Genomic DNA, 14,742 nt, shown 5'->3' with positions numbered 1-14,742 from the left:
TAACAGTTTTTGCCTTGAAGTTTTAATCAGCTGGATTTGGGAAGTAAGAATAAGTTTCTGGTAGGCATCATCCTGCATGACTAGCCCCCTGTGTTGTATGTGTGTGTGCATTTTAACTTTCAACTTCTGTCTTTATTTTATTTTATGTTTTGTATTTTACTATCAGGATCTCACAATCAGCCAGGGCTGACTTCTAGCCTGCTTTTCATCCTCCTGCCTCCACCACATGGGCGCAGAGATTGTGGGAGACCCTTTTGTGAGGCAGTGAACTTTGACGTAGTTAGGACTGGTGATGAACCAGAGTTTTTATGCTTGCATTGATTTGAGATTGCCTTACAAAAGTGGCTTTCCTCTCATTCTAAAAGCAAAATGTATTTCTAGCTTCAACTCTTAGGGGATTTCTTAACCTCATAGACATGGCTCTGGATTTTCAGCTACTTCCTTATTTTCTGGCAATCACATTCCCTTTAACGCTAACACTGGTGATAGAAATTCTTGAAGGAAGGAAATGCTTTCTGAGGAAGTGTTTGAATTTAAGCTTACCTCTGTTTTCATATTTACTAGATTTCAAATGCTTTCCCTAGCTAACTGGGGAATCAAATTTAACAGAGTTTTTTCCAAACATTTTTTCCTAAACCCTAAGCTCCAAATATGAGCAAACAGATCTGGAGCCCAGCCCCTTCCTAAACCGGGCTCTGCAGAATGAGTCCCGGAATTAGACAGCAGTGAAGCAAGCGGCACTGTTCCAGCTCTGTTCTTGTTAACGAGATCTTTATTTGTGTGTTATACATTAAAAAAAAAAGATTTATTTATTATTTATATGATATTCTGCCTGCATGTGTGCCTGTACTCCAGAAGAGGGCACCAGATCTCATTATAGATGGTTATGAGCCACCATGTGATTGATGGGAATTGAACTCAGGACCTTTGGAAGACCAGTCAGTGCTCTTAACTGCTGAGCCATCTCTCCAGCCCCTGTAATACATATTTTCACACATATGTATTTTAAAGTTTGGGGGAGGGGGCTGTCTTTTTATTTATGTGTATATGTCCATGTATGTGCATGTACATGTATGCAAATGCTTACCACAGCACACATGTTGGGGACGGAGAACACCTGTGGTAGGTAGTTCTTCCCCTCTGCCTTGTGGGCCCTGGGAATCAAACTCAGGTCATCAGTTTGCAGTAAGTGCCTCTCTCCCCTGAGACCGAAGCTCAGTCTCCCCACCAGGCCACGGCTTGCTCTTTAAAATGTAGGGGTTTCTTCTAGCTTCCGTTTTCTCGTTTTATTTTGTGCCCACATTGGTCTTTTTCTAAGTGAAGGAAAATGTTCCTCAGGCGATTTTTTGATAAAGATATGAAATTGAATGATGAATAATAGATTATAATTTCACAGTTTAGTGGGAGAAATACTAATATTGAAGCACAGAGCACTTGGAGTTTAACACTTCCCCATTATTTTCCTAGTCAACTCTCTTTAAAAAAACATGAATCAATATTGAGTGTTTTGGAGCAGTATTTGGGAAACAAAACAAGTCTGCATTGAGGGCTAGCACACATTACTGATGTGCTGTAAATAATTTGTGAAGCACGTGCTGCTTTTTAGTATTTAATATTTAACTTGATAAAGAATGCAAAATCCTAAGTCATCATGGCAGTCCCTAATGAACCTGTGGTTCTCTTCCCTGGGCTGTTAGCCTGAAATTTCTCTTTAAAGATAAAATTGTCTTCTTAAAAAGAAGAGTGAAAAAGCCCAGTGTGGAGTCACATACCCTGTCATCCTAGTGTGCTGGAGGGTGAGGCAGAGGGATGGCCCAGAGTTCAAGGCTAGTCTGAGCTGAATGACTCCAGGCCAACCTGGGCTATAGAACAATCATGTTTCAGAAACCCCTGAAGAAAACCAAACAAGACAGTGAAAGGACTGGGCTGGGGTTCAGGGGCAGAGGCTTGCCTGGCTGGGGTGAGGGCTCAGGGGCAGAGGCTTGCCTGGCTGGGGTGAGGGCTCAGGGGCAGAGGCTTGCCTGGCTGGGGCAGGGGCTCAGGGGCAGAGGCTTGCCTGGCTGGGGCAGGGGCTCAGGGGCAGAGGCTTGCCTGGCTGGGGCAGGGGCTCAGGGGCAGAGGCTTGCCTGGCTGGGGCAGGGGCTCAGGGGCAGAGGCTTGCCTGGCTGGGGTGAGGGCTCAGGGGCAAGAGGCTTGCCTGGCTGGGGTGAGGGCTCAGGGGCAGAGGCTTGCCTGGCTGGGGCAGGGGCTCAGGGGCAGAGGCTTGCCTGGCTAGGGTGAGGGCTCAGGGGCAGAGGCTTGCCTGGCTGGGGCGAGGGCTCAAGGGCAAGAGGCTTGCCTGGCTGGGGTGAGGGCTCAGGGGCAGAGGCTTGCCTGGCTGGGGTGAGGGCTCAGGGGCAGAGGCTTGCCTGGTGTATATGTTGCCCTAGATTTGGTCCTCAGCACTCAGAACCAAAACCCAAAACAGTACAGTAAGCTCCAAACCAACAGCAGCGAAAGCCTGCAGATTCCCAGAAAAAAATGCCAGAGTTCCTGCCTTCACCCCTAATTTTGAAATCCCCAAAGCTTTGAATTCTAAAAGCTTTTTCTCTAAATATATGACATTTTTGTTTGAAAGCAAAGCCTGCCTTGAATTAATGTGTAGCTATTTATAATCTTCATTACACTTATAAATATTTATATGCTGTACTGCAGAAATAGTAATGTGCTTGTGAGATTTGCATGCCTGGTTACCCCAGACTATATTGCAGGTCTGGTTTTTAACTGTAATTTACATAATGTATGTATATTACCTTTCTATATTTGTGAATTTGAAAAGATCCAAGAAGGTCTTGGATTAAAAGATACAGGCATGTTTGTGATAGAGCTGTCTAGGAGTTTGCGTGTCAGACAGTTGAGAAGGAAAACAGGGCCCTGTCTCGTGAGCATGCACTGACAGCTCCATGAGGTGACATCCACTCCACTGAGGACAGGATGGTCACTCATTCTGTCTCTGGCACAGCGACACTTTAAGGAGGATGTAGACTGAGCATGCTTACCATGGCTAGAATAGACGTACCTGGGGTTTGCGTTCTGTTTCTCTCACTTGCTTGCTGTCTGTGAATGTCCATGGTCAAGTTCCTTAAACATTTCCCTATCATTTTCAGGTATAAATTGTTGCAGTTAGGGCTGGTTACATGGTGCAGCAGATAAAAAGGCTTGCTACGCTAGGCTGACATCCTGAATTCAGTGCCTGGGACTCATGGCAGAAGGAGAGGACTGAGTCTTAAAAGTTGTCTTTTGTCAGCTGGGTGGGCGCTGCCCGAAGTGAGCAAGTGGTGGAGTGCTGGGAGGGAAAGGGAAGCCAGGGGCCTGGTGGGCTGTGAGGAGAGGCAGAACTGGAGACGCCACAGCAGTGAGGAACAGCCTGGTAGAGAGCCCTGTGCACATGAGGCCATGGCGATGTCCGGGCCCGTGCTGCTGCCAAGGGCCATGTCTGGGTCTGTGTTAATGTTCGTGGTCTCTACTGCAGTCTGAAACCACGTTGGTGTCAGAGGGGTGCACTGAGCTGGCTCTACTCTCCACATGGCACAGAAGAGTTGGACCCACCCCTCACCTGGCCAGCGGGAGAGCCGGCTCTGCTGTGGATGTGGGAAAGCTGGCTGGATGTGGGAAAGTTGGCACCCACATCTTCCCATCTATGAGCTGTTGGAGTAGCGAAGGGGCCAGTCCTGCGCTCAGGATGCTCAGGACTCAGGGCAACAGCAGGATATCTGAGAGTCTGTGTGAGGGTCCAGTGTTGATGTTGTAGCAGAAGCCAGAGGCCTCTAAGTAGCCTAACAACTCATTGCAATGAATTCTTGAAGTAAAGCTGCTTGGTATACAGCATTATATACTGCAAGATGCAAGAAAGACGGAGGAGCGGGATGGTACACACACAGAAGGCTGTGGTAGATAGAGGAACCATCATTGCTCAGAGGGTTGGCGGCATGGTTTTTATTGTTTCTTTTTCTTTTTCCTTTCTTTCTAAATTAAATTATTATTATTATTATTTATTTATTTATTTATTTTACTTTTGGCAGTGAGGCTACAAGGGTGGAGGGCAGATGTGAAAAGACTAGGAGATAAGTGGGGTTGGGATGCATGATGTGAAATTTGGAAAGATTCAATAAAAAATTATGTTAAAGTTATCTTTTGGGGGCTGGAGAGATGGCTCAGCCAATAAGAACACTGTCTGCTCTTCCAGACATCCTGAGTTCAATTCCCAGCAACCACATGGTGGCTCACAATCATCTATACTGAAATCTGATGCCCACTTCTGGCATGTAGGTATACATGCAGATAGAGTGCTTATACATAAAATAAATAAATAGAAAAAAATTTAAAGTTGTCTTTTCTTGAACAAACAAATAAAACCCCACCAAAACTGAACAAGACAAAAGTTGTCTTTTGAGCAAGACAAAGAGAATGACTGTGAGTTCCAGGCCAGCTTGGGTTACAGACTAGAGTGAGAAACCCCGCCTCAAAAATCTAAAGATAGACCCGGGCTAAGTGGCGCACACCTTTAACCCCACATTTGGGGAGGCAGAGGCAATCGGATCTTTGTGAGTTTAAGGCCAGTCGGGTCTACAAAGCAAATTCAGGACAGTGAAGGCTACACAGAAAAAACCTGTCTCAAAAAAAAAAAAAATCTTAAAAAAAGGCCAGAAGTGGTGGTGTACGTCTTTAATCCCAGCACTCAGGAGGCAGAGGCAGGCAGATCTATGTGAGCTCAAGGCCAACCTGGTCTACAAAGAGAGTTCCAGGGTAGCGAGGGCTACACAGAGAAACCCTGTCTTGAAAAACCAAACCAAAAATCTAAAAATCCCAACCAAATAACAACAAAAATGCCTAACGATAAATAAGTAAGAAAAGAGCCTGCCTCAAAATCTCATTATGACAACTCAAGTGTGACAGTAAAGTACTAGCACATTGTCTGGCCCAACACACATGGGTAGTAATACCAGCACCAATGTTTAGGAGTACGTTTGATTTAGTAATACCCGTGAAATGTACATCATGGCCACATTATGAAAGCCAGTGTGCCCAGTTCATTAAATCATAGCAAGAAGTGAAGTGGTGACTTTGGCTCTCCGAGTGCTGCATGAGTGCAGTTGGCTTCTGAAAGCAGGCAATATGGGATGCCAAGTGTATAAGCAGCCACACGCCAAGGGAGATTCCTGTTACAGATGTTTAATGCCATCGACATTGACAAGGAGGCGCAGTATCTCCATGTTAGAGACACACCCATTACAGAACCCACTCTGTGTAATCTACCGTAGCTTTTTGGTTCTAGTTTTACCTGTTTTCTGTAATGCTAATTGTACCACGTTAAAAACACACACACACAACCTATTTTAAGTATAGTTAAATGAGTTTTCACATTTTCTTTTGTTTTGTTTTTCAAGACAGGGTTTCTCTGTGTAGCCCTGGCTGTCCTGGAACTCTCTTTGTAGAGTTTTCACATTTTTTATGGCCTCATAACTGTATCCTAATCAAAGCATAGAGAATTATTGGCATTCTGCAAAGTTCCTTTCTGTCCCTTTCTTCCAAGTGTAAGGGTTTCTGTATTCATGGTTTTGATCTTCATAGTGCGCTGGTGCACTGCTGTCCTGCTCCAGGCTTGGGGGTCCAGGGTGCAGCACTGGCTGGGCACACACACCTGCATGTTCATAGTTGCTGCGCTGGTGCACTGCTGTCCTGCACCAGGCTTGGTGGTCCAGGATGCAGCACTGGCTGGGCACACACCTGCATGTTCATAGTTACTATGCTGGTGCACTGCTGTCCTGCACCAGGCTTGGGGGTCCAGGGTGCAGCACTGGCTGGGCACACATCTGCATGTTCATAGTTACTGCGCTGGTGCACTGCTGTCCTGCACCAGGCTTGCGGGTCCAGGGTGCAGCACTGGCTGGGCACACACACCTGCATGTTCATAGTTACTGCGCTGGTCACTGCTGTCCTGCACCAGGCTTGGTGGTCCAGGGTGCAGCACTGGCTGGGCACACACACCTGCATGTTCATAGTTACTGCGCTGGTGCACTGCTGTCCTGCACCAGGCTTGGGGGTCCAGGGTGCAGCACTGGCTGGGCGCACATGGGAATGAGCCAACAGGAGCCTCAGTGCTGAAGCGTTTTGATTTCTTTCTGTTCACATCCTTTGTCCACACGATGCCCACTATCATTTACTAAATGTTTTTATTCTTTACAGAATGGGGATTGGCTGCCAAATTAGGGGGAAAGATAAAAGAGTAAATTAGACACCTGTCTTTTTAGAGAAAGCATTGAGGCATACTTATACATTATCAAGGAATATAATAGAAATGCTGTGTGTGGACACAGCTCAGGAGACCTCAGATCAGAAGTCAGGTGCAGCTGAGAGAGATTTGCAGCAAGTAAGGTGAGACTCTTGTTTAAGACAAATGTATTTTAAGCAAAGTAAAAATTAACATTCAAATAAAAGTTGAAGTGTCTTTATATAACAGGCTTGGGAAACATTCTTTGCAAAAGGATGGCAGGATTGGTTTAAATGGCAAGCTAATCTTCTCCAGTGAGTTTTAAATATGCTTGTGCAAAACTTTTCCTAACACATTTACTTTGTGAATCAGGGCAAACCCACATTTATATTTTAATTAAACAGGTTTTCATAGATAGCATAGTATACTGGCTTCAATCCAGATTCTGTGAGTCAGTTAGACCCCCGCCTCCTTCTTTGTCTGCAGTGCTGCATCTAGGATCCAGGACCTCATGCGTGCTAAGCAAGCCACCTAGCCCTTAGCTGCACCCCCATCTAGCCCTTAGCTGCACCCCCAGCCCCTCTTATTCTTGAGTATATAATGCATGGTAAAAATATATTGAACTGATTTTCATTTTCTTTTACTTCTCTTTTTTTCTCTTTTTAGACAGGGTTTCTCTGTGTAGCGTTGGCTGTTCTGGACTCACTTTGTAGAGGAGGCTGGCTTCAAACTCATAGCGGTCCGCCTGCCTCTCCCTCCCTATAGGCAAGCACTACCACACCCAGCTTATAAAAATGTTGGAGAGCTAAGTAGTTACAATTAACATACAAATAAGTAGATACTCCAGGGTTGAACAGATAGTTCAGCAATTAAGAACACTGGACTGCTTTTGAAGAGGGCCCGGCACCCACAGGGAAGCTCACAACTCTATGTAATACTCCAGTGCCAGGGGCTCAGGTCTTAGTTTAAAAAAATCTTGAACTTAGGAGCGGGGGACATGAAGGTACTTACCATCAAACATGATGACGTCCATTTAGTCCTTGGGACCCGTATGGTAGAAGGAGAAAACTGACTCCTGAAAGTTGTTCTCTGACCTCATGCCAATGTGCACGTCGCTCTGCCCTCAATAATAAATGTAATAAAAAGGAAAAAGCAATTGGAATGAATGTTTGTAATCCCAGCACTGGGAGGTGAGGGCAGGAGGAAGAGTTCAGGGTCATCCTCAGCTCGTAGCTAGTTTGAAACCAGCCTGGACTACTCTGTCTCAACAACGCAACCAACTTAGAAAGTTAACAGAGAAAAAATTTCTTCTGTTTTACCTGAGAGTGGTAAATTGGCCGTGAACAAGCGTGTTTCAAGTAAACTCTGTGGAATGAGCAGCATGCGTAAGAGACGAGGCTGGAGACGGGTAGACAGTGAACATTTATCTGATGCCTTCGGGTCCCAGGTAGTAAGTAGCTCTGAGCGATAGGTTGAAAGTAATAATAGTAAAATAATCTGGCTTTCTATGAGACAAGGAAAACAGGTATACAAACGTGTGACACAGCACCACGCCCGGCTGACATGCCTGGTTTCTAATTGCCCTTGGTTAATGCAGTTTTAGTAAGGAAGCTACAGGCTGTCCTGTTCGTGTTCAGTGGGACCTGTCAAGAAGACTCGAGAGAAACCTTTAGGCAGTTCTTAGGCTGTAGGTGTTAAGGTGTCATATTTGGGAGTGTTTGTTCTTGTTACTAGAGTTATTGGGGTCAGAATCTGTGTCCCGGAGCACTGACAAGCTATACTCACTCAGTCCACTTGCCCTCAATGGGCCAATTAAAGCAACAAATAACAGTGAAAATTATTCAGTGTGGCTACTGGGATGAGGAACAAATGAAATGGCCCAGTGACCCAGTGGTTCCAAGCCCATCTTCAGGGTCTAGAGTCCAGGCTTAGGTTTAAATAGAGGGCAAGAGGTGTGCATAACTCAACAGCTGAGTCACGGTGTAACCGTGCCCATCGCTGGCTCCCGTCTTGCAAGAAGTTAGCATTGTGTGGAATCTCTCTGATTAGTATCTCTCGCTGCTGGCACCAGGATTCCTGGGAAATTCCAATTCCTTGGGGTCCATTGTCTCAAGAGTCTGATAACTGAAGGGAGGAGGCACACATGCCTTTGCTTTTGCCTGGATAGTTACTCCTTGAACTCTGATACCAATTGTCACTTATGAGAGCAGGGCCTGTTGAGTTTTAAAGAGCATCACTGTTCTTGCTGGCCCTAAGGTAGGAGCGAGGAAGGGGCGTATGTAACCCTTGCTCCAGCTCTGCGCAGGGGCACTGCATGCTTCCCTGTTACGTACTTGGGGCAACCTCTCGGGAGTTAGTCACAGTCAGGGCTCCATTTTAGAAACAGAAACTGAAGTCTGAGAACAGAAGGGATCTGTTGGTACACTGGCAGAGCAGGATCTCAGCATTCCACAGCCACCTCCGTTCATTAAACTGTGCCGTCTATAGTGCATTCTTTTGTGTTTTGTTTGTTTTGCTTTTAGAGACAGGGCTTTGATGCGTAGCCCTGGCTGTCCTGGACTCTCTTTGTAGACCAGGCTGGCCTCCAACTCACAGCGATCCTCCTGCCTCTGCCTCCCGAGTGCTGGGATTAAAGGCCACGCCCAATTCATAGTACATTCTTTATCTATATATATATAGTCTTTAAGTAACTCTAGAAATTGTAAGGGATTGAAATGAGTTATACATTTAAAGAATAAATTTTATGGGGCTGGAGAGATGGCCCAATGGTTAAGAGCACTGTCTGCTCTTCCAGAGGACCCAGGTTCAGTTCCCAGCACCCACATGGCAGCTTACAATTGTCCTCCAGTTCCAAAGGATCTGATACCTTCACACCAATGCACATAAAATAAAAGTAAAATAAATTAAAAAATTTTTTACATAAATGATATCTGCAGCCTTGGAGCCTAAATGGAGAATATTTTCAGTATTTCTCTTTTTTTAATTTTTAAAATTATTTTCTTACCTTTGTATATACATTTATATTATTACACATATATACAATAAACTACATGCAGCAAGAAGGACCTCGAAACAATTAGGAATTATATAAATGTTACATTCATAGTGTTTTGCCTATTTGTATTTGGCAACCTTGGAGAAAACATCTTTCCTATCTTGGTGTGTCTACAACTCTAAATGTAATCATTATCTAATGTCTCATCTCTAGCAACCTAAAAACTTCTACTAGACCTAAAAACATCTTAGCCCCTAAACAACTAAGCTTAATTGTAAAACGAAACTATCTGGTCTTCAGTCCCATCAGAGACCTGAGAAGGAATAAAATTAATTATCTGAGTAATCAAGAAGTACAAGTTAGAAGCTTCTAAAATAAGAACATGGCAGAGACAGTTTGCTGCCTAGACAGTCACCCAAAAAACTCTATAACATTGGAGCATTGTCTTCAGCTTTCTGGCCCAGTATATCTGGCAGACATATTTGTGAAGTAGAAATATTTCTTAATTAACAAAAATTTTAATTTATTGTCTGTGGTATGCATGTGTGCTCTTGAGTGTGTGAATATGTGTTTTGTATAGCAGATGTGTTAATGCACAGCCATGGTATGAAGGGCAGAAGACTTCCTTTGGAGTCAGTTCTGCCCCCCCTCCCCACCAAGGGTTCTAGGTCAGTTGTAGGCCTTGTACAGCAAGCAGTTTTACCCACTGAGCCATCTTGCTTTATTTTATGTATACGCTTGCATGCATGTACGTACCTGATATGTGTACAGTGACCGTAGAGGCCAGAAGAGGATGCTCAGTCCCTGGAACTGGAGTTAGAGGTGCTTGTGAGGCATCATGTGGGTGCTGGGAACTGAACCCTGGTCCTTGCCTCTGCAAGAGCAGCCAGTGCTCTTAACCCCGGGTCATCTCTCCAGGCCCTTTAATGGCTTCCTAAGTGGACTACTGAAGCTCATCTAAAGCAACAAGGCAGAACTCAGGGTGTAGCAACTCAGGGGAGCTACAGTGAGCTGGATGGCTCTTAGTTTGCTCTTAAAATGACTTTCCTACTCCAAGACAGAATTTGTCAGACTCTGCTGGGAGAGAAAATACTTATTATTCTTTGAGATCAGAGAAAGATGAAAATTTTAATTATTGTGACATGCTCTACAACTTTTGATCAGAGCACAGAGAAATCCAGGGACGTTTTATTTCCCCACAGTATTATGAAGGGAAAGATTGTCTTTAAAAATGGCTTGTGGCAGGAGCAGTTATAATGTAGTCCAGAGCTTCAGCAAGAATTCCCTAAGGGTAAACAGGAATTAGCTTGTTAAGGAATCTGGACCGTTTGCAAACACTGCAGGCAAGAGAGCAGTCTGTCAAAGTCCTTAGGCTTGGGGTTGGCTCGGGGAGCTGGGACGTCACGCTGGGGCGCAGGAATTTTGGGGGCTTTCGGCCAGGAAGATTGTTTTGTTCTGTTTTGCTTTACATATTTACGTGCATTTTGCAACAGTCTCCATATGCGGCCCAAGCTGGCCCAGAGCTTGCTGTATGGATCAGCCAGGCTCAGACTTGAAAGCAGTCCTGCTTGTCTTGAGAGTGGGTTCACTGGGCACCACCTGGGAGCAGTTCCAGATTATTATGTTCTGGAAGAAAGAATCAACAGCCTTGGGGAGATAGTAATAGGAAGAGGAGACCTTGACTCAAAAAGGGAGGGGGGCGGCTGGATCAAACTCAGGTCCTCAGCCCGCTGCAAGTTCATCTGTGAGCCCTCACTCACACTTTAGCTCCGGTCCCGTCAGAGTTGCGCTTGGAGTGTATGATACTTTGTGCTTGCTTGCTCTGTGTTGTGATTGTTAATGTGTTAGACCTTTTTTTTTTTTTTTTTTTTTTTTTTACATTTTATGTGAGCCTGTCAGTTGTTTTATAGTATACTTCATATTCTGATTCGTCTGAGCAATTGCTTAGCCATTTGTGTAATTGCTTCAGTTGTGTCTTTGGCTGCTTTGTAATTCATAACCCTAATGGTAGCAACATCACTGGCCCGTCTGGCTCTGCGTCCTGTGATTTAAAAACTGATTTACCATGCAGGCAGCTCAAGGATGCTTATACGGGCTTTCACTTTTTTTTTCTTTTATGTTTACTTTGCATTCTAATCTCATTGGTTGTATTCTACATTCTAATACATGTTTTTGTATCCTGCCTTTATTGTTTTGGAGAAAATATAAATAGAGGCCCATAAAGGGTTATTAAATCCTTAAGGATGCCTTTCTTAGCAATGTTTTTATTAGCTGTGTTATTAGTTAGCTGTTATTAGTAAAGAACTCTTTGATCATGCCTGGTAGTGAGGATTTCCCCCCTAAAGTATGTGTCTTTGTTCTTGTATTTATTTCCAAATAGAATAAAAACAGGCTGTCTTCAGTACATCCACAATCACATCGGAACAAGAGTTCCCATGGCTTAGGAATTTGGGGTTATATGCTCTCTGTGGCTTCAAGTGGGACAATTAATTGCACAGTCACATGGAGTCAGCTTGTTCTGATTTTTTCTCATATATGTGGGAAATGCCAAATATCAGTAGTTCCACAAATATTACATATTTATCAAAATCTCTCTCCTACATTTTATTCTATTTTTTGTGGCAGTTTACTTTCAGGAGCATTTCCTAGATGTGAGCTCTGTGCTTGCTGTGACAGCCTGTGTTCTGCCCAGGCTAAATGAGAGGACAGAAGGGACAACAAAATGTCTTTTGGGCACCTAATACATACCAGACACTGTACTACAGCCTAAGTTAAGCCAAGAGACACTTCTCAGTCGCTGAGGCATGCCCCACGGGGTGTACATGCCACAAGCAGGAACCACCCAGGAGGCGGGACCCTTGGGGATAAGAACCTAGACCACACGGCTGAAGCACTTTGATGTGTGGCAGCAAGATGGAAAAGGAGCCTAGATGAGAGATGACATCACAGAATTGCGTAGATAAAACTTGAGCGTTGTTTCTAAGTGTGGTCCTTTGCCTCTTGTCATCAGCATCGGGGAGAGATTCTCAAGCCCGTAGGTGAGAAGTGCTGGGCCGTAGCCGTGGAGGGCTGTGGAGAGGGATAAGCATCATAGTGCAGCTTTTGTACATAGAGGATGCGTGCCACGGTCTGTGCTCAGGTTGACTGGTACACACTACACATCGTTTCCATCTAGAAGCTGGTAACTCCCCTGCAGGAAATGATTTCTTTGGGGGCAGGTGATGGTCAGAAAGAACAGTCAGTTCTGTAAAATTTACTTGATTTTTAGTTCCCAGATGACTCTAAAAACAGTTGTCTTAAGGCTGGGTGTGGTGGCGCGCGCCTTTAATTCCAGCACTTGGGAGGCAGAGACAGGTGGATTTCTGTGAGTTTGAGGCTAGCCTGGTCACCAATCAAGTCCAGGACAGCAGGGCTACACAGAGAAACTCTGTCTCAAAAACAAAACAAAACAAAAAACCAAACAGTGTCTTAACCTCTTATTCACTGGGCCTTCTGTTTGTTTTTTTTTTTTTTAGTCCAAGGACAAAATGATGAGAGGCTCTCGGAGAGGATGCGTTCGACTCAGAGTAAGTACTTTTTCATTTTATGAAGACTAATTTCAACAAAAAAAAGAGAGATTTTTGATGGAGCCACGGAGTCTAGGAGTCTAGGTTTAACTGAATTTCCTTACTTAGCCTTTAGGCGGGATAACCAAGCCTCAGGGAGAAAAAGCAGGTTTCTCTAAGTAACTTCTCAGAAGTGTCAGGGCCAGGACTAGAACTCAGTTCTTTTGGTCCATGCCTTAATCCATGACCTAAAGCACGTCCCAGCTTTCCTTTTTTTTTTTTTTTTTTTGGTTTTTCGAGACAGGGTTTCTCTGTATAACCTTGGCTGTCCTGGACTCACTCCGTAGACCAGGCTGGCCTCGAACTCACAGCGATCCACCCGCCTCTGCCTCCCGAGTGCTGGGATTAAAGGCATGCGCCACCACGCCCAGCAGCTTTCCTTTAAAACCTCACTTTACAGACAAAAGACAAGGCTAGCCTTAGGTGACTTGTACTGTTGGTGTCACAGCAATAGCAGAAATGACTCAGAAAAGCCCTGATTAGCTGCTCTGTTTTCTTTTCAGTGCTGGGCAGTAGAAAGATAAATTGAACCACACATCTAACTTAAAAATTGATGGTAGCCCACATGGTGGCACACGCCATTTATCCCAGCATTTGGGAGGCAGAGGCAGGTGGATCACTGTGAGTTCAAGGACAGCCTGGTCTACAAAGTGAGTCCAGGACAGCCAAGGCTACACAGAGAAACCCTCTCTCGAAAAACTGAAAGGAAGAGAGAAAGAAAGAAAGAGTAAAATTAATAAGCTAATACATCCAAAATATTATTATTTTTCAAAGATTTATTTATTTATTATATATGCAGTGCCCTGCCTGCTTGTACCCTTGCAGGCCAGAAGGCGACATCAGATTTCATTATAGATGGTTGAGCACCACCATGTGGTTGCTGGGAATTGAACTCAGGACCTCGGGAAGAACAGAGGTCTTCTTAACCTCTGAGCCATCTCTCCAACTCCCAAAATATTATTTTAACATGCAGGTGGATTTCTCTGAGTTTGAGGCCAGCCTGGTCTCCATAGTGAGCTCCAGGCTATCCAAGATTGCATAGTGAGACCCTGTCTCAAAAGAAAAAAGAAAGGAAAGAAGGAAGAAGGAAGGAGAGAGGGAAGGCAGGCAGGCAGGCAGGCAGACATTTGACATGACATTTTTCGTTCTGGGTCCTTGGAGTCCAGCATGTCTTGTGCGCTGATGGCGTCTCAAGGGGGTGCTCAGTATATCTGTGCTTGGTGCTAGCCTTGCTGCACAGTGCAGTCCTGGGTTTCATATGCTGCTCTTAGTTGCTCCTTCAGTTTCTACCGCTGTTCAGTTAGGGAAGCTAAGGGGGAGCACAAAGCTGGGGGACAGGTCCCCGACTCACTCCACTGATGTTTCCTCCCCCCACTAGGTCCACCAGCGTCTGGCAGCTCTCTCCTTTTCAGAGTTCTTTTGTTTGCTTGCTGTCCTCACCCTTATCACGTTTGTTTGTTTGTTTGTTTGTTTGTTCATGGTGCTTTGAGCTGACTGTAGGGTGCATTCTTACTTTTGAAGATGTGAATATATTTGGCAAACATTGTTACCTTTATTATCAGTTATACCAAGAATTGGAAACAATTCTCAGCTTGGGCATAATGGGAGAAGTCTGGAATTGAGTAAGGATGGTTGCTTTGCAGAAGGGAAACAAGACCAGCTAGTATATATGGCAGCATAAAGGGTTTTAAAAAGCAACTTAGGGGCTGGGCAGTGGTGGCGCACACCTTTAATCCCAGCACTGGGGAGGCAGAGGCCGGCTGATTTCTGAGTTTGAGGCCAGCCTGGTCTACAGAGTGAGTTCCAGGACAGCCAGGGCTACAGAGTGAAACTTTCTCTTGGAAAAACAAACAAAACAAAAAAGCAACTTAGGCTGTTTTTCATTTGGTTTT

General features: G+C 44.7%; 1 protein-coding gene across 6 annotated transcripts in view; it reads left to right on the top strand.

The window, feature by feature from the left end:
• Positions 1–14,742, top strand: part of OSBPL9 (oxysterol binding protein like 9) — a 136,250-nt gene that overhangs the window by 15,731 nt on the left and 105,777 nt on the right. For all 6 annotated transcript variants that reach the window (XM_084784446.1, XM_084784445.1, XM_084784444.1 and 3 more), the window contains exon 2: positions 12,761–12,811. In XM_084784446.1, the coding sequence (XP_084640572.1) occupies positions 12,761–12,811 (51 nt within the window). The remainder of the gene's footprint in view (positions 1–12,760; positions 12,812–14,742) is intronic.

The sequence above is a fragment of the Acomys minous genome (assembly GCF_964271855.1).
Source record: "Acomys minous genome assembly, chromosome: 6".
NCBI classification, from domain to species: domain Eukaryota; kingdom Metazoa; phylum Chordata; class Mammalia; order Rodentia; family Muridae; genus Acomys; species Acomys minous.
Note: the sequence above shows the minus strand (reverse complement) of the source record. Positions and strands in the feature narration are given on the sequence as shown.